The sequence below is a fragment of the Anomaloglossus baeobatrachus genome, chromosome 2, assembly GCF_048569485.1.
Source record: "Anomaloglossus baeobatrachus isolate aAnoBae1 chromosome 2, aAnoBae1.hap1, whole genome shotgun sequence".
NCBI classification, from domain to species: Eukaryota; Metazoa; Chordata; class Amphibia; order Anura; family Aromobatidae; genus Anomaloglossus; species Anomaloglossus baeobatrachus.
This window is the reverse complement of record NC_134354.1, coordinates 129036769-129042951: the sequence shown is the minus strand read 5'-3', so window position 1 is coordinate 129042951 and position 6183 is coordinate 129036769. Positions and strand designations below refer to the sequence as shown.

Below are 6183 nucleotides of genomic sequence, written 5' to 3'. Positions count from 1 at the left end.
AATTTGGCGGAATGACAGAATGACATGACAATGACAAAAATCAAATGAGTTAAAATTAGTGACATCAACTTTTAATCCATAGGCTTCTGAAAACTGGGGAAGTTGTGATGGAAAGGACTGTTCTGGATACCTCTGTGAACAGGTGACTGCAGAACTTGGCCCTGACGCTGACGTTTCAGCAGTGACGACTGACTTCGCTACCATCGGGCTGTGGGATCCAGTGGAGGAAGCAGAGTCATCACTATCTGAAAACAATTCTGCTTTAGAGCCAGATTTTATATCCACCCCGCAACTGCTGGAGCAAAGCAGTGAGTACGCCTGCTCCATAGTAAACACTCCGAGGGCAACTATTGTATATTTCTGCTTGCCTAACATAAAAGAAAAAACCTAAAAGCTAACCTAACACTAGTAACCCTATACCTAATCTAACACTGATATTTCTTTGTTGTATTTTATGATTTTTCTTTTTTAAAAATTTTTTTATTACTTTTTTAACTTTTTTTAAAAAAAACCCTAACACTAAACCCTAACCCAGATAATGGCAAATAAAAAAATAAAAATAAAGTCATAAGATTAAAATAAAAAACCCCAACATAATCTGATTAGGGGGATGACACGGGAGATGGCTGTGGGGGCGATGATCTGAGGGCGATAATCAGGAGATCGGGGAAGGATTTATTGATTTGATCTGGAACTTGATTCTAATTTCACTGACAGGACGGCACTTGTATCTCTCGTCTCTCCCAGTACAACTACAAGGGGAAAAGAGAGAGGTACATAATCGCCGTTTTTTAACTCGCCTTGCTTGTGTTCTCCAGGTTATTTGTTAGCCCTGGTAGCTGAAACCACAGAGATTTTGCAGCTCTGGCAGCGCAATTTCCTTATTCACTATTCCCTCAGTGACCGCCATTTTAATGCGTATTGGCGGTTGTTAAGGGGTTACGATGGCATCAAACCGGGAACAGTGGCCAGACCCATATACCTGGTAGCCAGTGGAAGTGTCACCTTAGGAAAGAACAGCTGAATCTTTAAGAAATGTAGGGACTGAAGGCAGATATATACTGAGGTGTTACTCCCTGGCTGAGCTTTTAGTAATAAAACACAATAGGAGAAATGTATCCAAATTATTGGAAGGAAGAGTGAAGCAGTGACCCGTAGTGACCAGGATTTCAGCTCTGACGTAAATAAAAGTTATTAATAAATTACACCCTGTTCTCTTTAAGGGTAAAAGAAAAAATACATATACATAAGATATAAAATAAAACTATTACTATCACATGAAGTGAATTGTCCTGTTTATTGATGGTAAAAGTCCTCTTAGGTTACTCTTTGCCACTAGTGATTGTAGTATGAGCTCTACCGAGGGTAGAGGATGACAGGTTGCCCTTGTTTTCATGTTGTGTTTATCCGTCGGCACTCAGGAGAGGAAAAACCCCCTGTGGGGGAAACCTCTAGGGAACCATGGCCTACGGATAACTCCCCTTCCCTGGGGGCACGAGGCAACATGCCATCTATAAGTCCTGGTCCACGGTCATTTTACTGACTCCTGGTAGGATTTTCATGGTCTCCAGGTTCTTCTTGTATTCGGACACTGCAGAGCACCAGATTGCAGCAAAATCCCCAGCCTCCAATAGGGAGGAGTGGATATGGCTGCATATTACACTGCAGGTCATAGCCCTCAGGACACTCCTAGTGGTCGAAGCAACATGCCATCTATAAGTACTGGTCCACGGTCATTTTACTGACTCCTGGTAGAATTTTCATGGTCTCCAGCTTCTTCTTGTATTTGGACACTGCAGAGAACCAGATTTCAGCAAAACCTCCAGCCTCCAATAGGGAGGAGCGGATATGGCTGCAAGTTACACTGCAGGTCACGACCCTCAGGACACTTCTAGTAATTGAGGCAACATGCCATCTAGAAGTTCTGGTCCACGGTCATTTTACTGACTCCTGGTAGGATTGTCATGGTCTCCAGCTTCTTCTTGTTTTCGGACACTGCAGAGTACCAGATTGCAGAAAACCCCCCAGCCTCCAATAGAGAGGAGTGGATATGGCTGCATATTACACTGCAAGTCACGTTTTTTCATTTCCACCATCTTATAGCCCTTCAGATCCTGTGGAAGGTGACCTACACAACAAGAGATACTAGGTTAGAAATAACTTTTATATCTTAATAGGACATATGAAATGGGATTATCCTCATGTGAAAACACCTCCAGGTTTGGCCCTATGGGCCATCAGCATAATGTAAGCAGCACTCTGTAAGAGTTTTCCTGACTACACTGTGCTGACTGATTCACAGGACACAAGAGGGGGTTTCATGCTCCCTATCCCAGTCCCATTTACAATGACTCACCTGTGATGGGGTTTTTTAGGTCTCCGATGTTTCAGCTTTCTATTTCTTCTTTACGACCTTCCATCCATCATCAGCAAATGTGAATCCACAGAAGAGTTTTTGATTTTTCTTGGCCATTCGTGGTTTAATGGCTTTGGAAAAATTGACATCTTTCATTGTATCTGATGTCATCACTGGTGGCTGTGAACAGAAGATACAAGAACTAGTGTTCATAAAAAGACACACAATAGAGATGTACTGCTGTCACCATATTCTCTGGGTCATATACTTACAGGTGGTAGGTGGAATGGTGGAGGTGCTTTGCCGCCTTCTATTTCTGTCCAGTTGATCTCCATAAAGAATGGATGTTCTCTTATGTTGTCCACAAATTTCTGCCGACTCTCTGGTGATTTATCCAAGAGCTGGAACATATAATGAAGAAGTTTATTCAGTCTCCAGTTGCTTTAAATTTTTATTGTTGTGTTTTTCATTATATTCAACCACTTTATTACTGAGATGTGGCATTATACTCACCCCCTCTATGACGGCTTTGACGTGGGGGTCCAGTTCTTTTGGGAAGGCGGGATCATCATTGATCAGTGCCTTCTTGATATTCTCATCAATTTCATCTTCAACGAAGGGATATCTGCCAGTAGCCATCTCATATATCACAACACCAGCAGAGAACCAGTCCACTGCTTTGTTGTACGGCTTCTCTAGAAGAATCTGTGAAGACATAAAGAAGACAATAAGAATATTGACCAGACAGCAGAAAACATGGAGATGTCCAGCCTTTTATTGAGAAGACTCAGGGACATGTAAATGATTCCTCACCTCAGGAGCCATGTATGCAAGCGTCCCGGCCCATCCTGAAGTTTTTGCATTGCCAAAGATGTTCATCACGGCAAGACCAAAATCAGCGATCTTCAAGTGACCATTGTTGTCCAGTAAGATGTTGTCTGGTTTTATGTCTCTAGTAGAGGAAAGAGATGACAAAATACCAAATGTATTATATTAGCTGGGCTGAAGATTCCCATTGTGACCTGAGATAAGAAGTGTCTACACAAGGGCATTAGGATGAGAGTATAAGACTATTCATACCAGGTCTACATAGAAGATGTGCCACACTTACCTGTGTATGATGCCACTGGTGTGGAGAAACTGCAGCCCACAGATCAGCTCAGCTGCAAAAAATCTGATGCGGAAAAAAAGAAAACCATCAAAATCCAATATTTCATCCACTAAACTAAGAGACTGATAATGACATAAAGCCAAATATCTCTGACAACTCTTATCTTAATCTAATATACGATGTTCTATCTTACCTGGTGGCTGGAATGGGTAAAGGGGCATTAGTTGTCATGAAGCCTGTAAGGTCTCCTCCACTCAGATATTCCATGGCGTAGAAGACGTGTTCCTGTGATAAAACAGAGGAGATAATAGGGGTTAATGGCATATTGTAGGTAGGGGACACTGGTTGCACTGATTGTAATCAATGTTCTTCTAGGTCACATTCTTGTAACAAATACTATGGCTGTGGCTAGAAGAACATTGCACACAAATTGGCACATAGACTGTATTCATTTAATACATTGATGACTCAGAACTGTTGGATTATGAGCCACTTACCTGGGACTGGAAGGTGGCAAAAGCCCGAGAAATGAATGGACTCTTCCTAGTCATCTCCAGAACCTGTCGCTCTATCAGGACATTATCTCTCGAGTCCTTGACTAGGAGCCTTTTCTTCACCATTTTCACTGCCACTTGTTTTTGGCAGGCCTGATGTGTGGCCAACATGACCTGGAAGAAACAGAGCTTTAGAACTGGAGGAAAGGTTCGTCCTGCCATGAGATGTGATGAGAAGATGTGAAGCAGTGATGCTCCTAGAGTCATATTACTACTCCACATCACACACATGAGGAAGACGTTACCACAATCCCTAATACTTACTTTACCGTATGATCCCTCTCCAAGGATTTTATGGAAGGTGAAGCTCTCCACTCCCGTCACAATGATGGGAGATTCATCTGGTGTTGTACCTGATGAAGAAGGGAGAAATAAGATGAGACAAAGCCAATATCTGAATGTGAATATAATATTTCATGCAACTTAATCTCCATTTTGCTACATTATCTGACTTCTTATATAAATCTCAACTTTCACTGTTTATGTGATTTGTCTTTATTCTTACTTTTTTACTATATATCATAACCTTTGCTCTAATTAAGCCTTCTGGAGCAAACAACCGCAGCACTACACAAGAAGATATGCCACTGCAGAACCAAAGTAGCAGACTATACAAAAAAATATATTATAGGCAAATTTCTTAGCATTACCAATCAATGAGATGCTTTTATAATTATGCAATTCATTATTAACAATGTGGTTTCATTAAATCTAACAATCTGTATTATGATTGGCTTATCGTCCATGTAAAATGATTGGCTTATATTCTATGTCCTGTTAAATTATTATTGGCTATTTTGTAAAACCTCCTCCTACTATAATAAAGAAGGGATAACAGGTTTGGCCCTCATAGAGAAACTTTAATGTACACACCGTGTGTCTGTGTATTTTGTTTTTCCATCCGGCCTCTCCCTAACACCAGAGGCACATGACTTACAGACAATAGGCTGTAGGGGGCTTCATAGAAATATCATTTCTGGAGCCCACCGTATTGCTGCAGTAACAAGATAATACTCTTATCTAATGCTAATGTGGCCAACTACAGAGGGGTAGAACAGTAATAGGGGGTACCATAGAGAAACAACACCAGAATCATAATGATTGGGGTCTTACAAAGGCGGAAAATCCTGTCATTAACTAAATTTGGGGATATTTGGTTTCTGTGTCTTGGATCTGTACTCACCTGAGAGCTGCTCATTGTCAGTATCGGGGGACACACTGGGTCTATCAACAGTTTTGTCCCCCATCTCTTCTTCCATTTTTTTCTTTTTCCTGATACTTTCCTGTATCGGGCTTCCAGATCTTTTTGAAGCTTTGATAATGGTGCCATGTTTTTCCTTTTTTTTCTTTTTCATGACACTCTCCTGTATCGGGCTTCCAGATCTTTTTGAAGCTTTGATAATGGTGCCATGTTTTTCCTTTTTTTTCTTTTTCATGACACTCTCCTGTATCGGGCTTCCAGGTCTTTTTGAAGCTTTGATAATGGTGTCATGTTTTTCCTTTTTTTTCTTTTTCATGACACTCTCCTGTATCGGACTTCCAGGTCTTTTTGAAGCTTTGATAATGTTTTGGTTGGTGCCATCTTGTTCACCCTCTGATGCTTCTATTCTGCTCTTTTTTGACACCTTACCAAGTCTCTCTCCCTTTCTCTTCCTATTATTCAGCTCCGTAGATGTCATTTTGGGCTGAGGAAGGTCCTGTCCACCTCTAGGGCGCTCCAGGATGTAGTATGGAACTGCTCCTTTAACAGGCCTTCTGCTTTACCGTAATATATTTTATATCAAACCAAAATTTGCTAAGCGCAAGAAAAATTACCCTCACCCACTAAGTGATGAAGACAACTGGGGGATATTTAGATTGCAGAGACATTCCATTGATTCAGTGACATCACAAAGGCAATTGTGACATCATCATATTCTAATGATCACATGACTTCACAGAGGGACCAAAACCAAAGGTCAAGTGACATCACAGCGGAACCAAAGCCAAAGGTCAAGTGACATCACAGATGGGCCAGTGACATGGCTGATAGGCCTGAGTTTATGAACAGTTGTTTGGTTTTTTTACAGTTATTTGCCATAGAGACTTTATACTTCACACAGCTGAGGGTTTGCAACATTTGTATTCAGATTAGATATTCTTCTGTGAGCAAAACAGACTGG

General features: G+C 41.1%; 1 protein-coding gene across 1 annotated transcript; it reads right to left on the bottom strand.

Annotated features, from left to right (window-relative positions):
• Window positions 1–1295: 1295 nt before the first annotated feature.
• LOC142285301 (protein kinase C delta type-like) lies at window positions 1296–5846 on the bottom strand. The gene is made up of 10 exons (XM_075333263.1): window positions 5205–5846; window positions 4286–4374; window positions 3965–4135; window positions 3661–3752; window positions 3468–3530; window positions 3170–3308; window positions 2870–3061; window positions 2629–2757; window positions 2357–2536; window positions 1296–2128 (listed from the first exon to the last, which is right to left on the bottom strand). The coding sequence occupies exons 1-9, from the start codon at window positions 5698–5700 to the stop codon at window positions 2396–2398; spliced, it is 1512 nt and encodes a 503-aa protein (XP_075189378.1). The 5' UTR covers window positions 5701–5846; the 3' UTR covers window positions 1296–2128; window positions 2357–2395.
• Window positions 5847–6183: the final 337 nt, after the last annotated feature.

Bases quoted from the DNA above. Each gene is read 5' to 3' on its own strand.
- LOC142285301 (XM_075333263.1), bottom strand. From the start codon at position 5,700: ATGACATCTACGGAGCTGAATAATAGGAAGAGAAAGGGAGAGAGACTT. The intron at 3,309-3,467 runs GTAAGTGTGGCA...TTCCTCTACTAG, and splicing joins ACCAGTGGCATCATACACAG to AGACATAAAACCAGACAACA. The intron at 3,062-3,169 runs GTGAGGAATCAT...ATGTCTTCACAG, and splicing joins TTGCATACATGGCTCCTGAG to ATTCTTCTAGAGAAGCCGTA.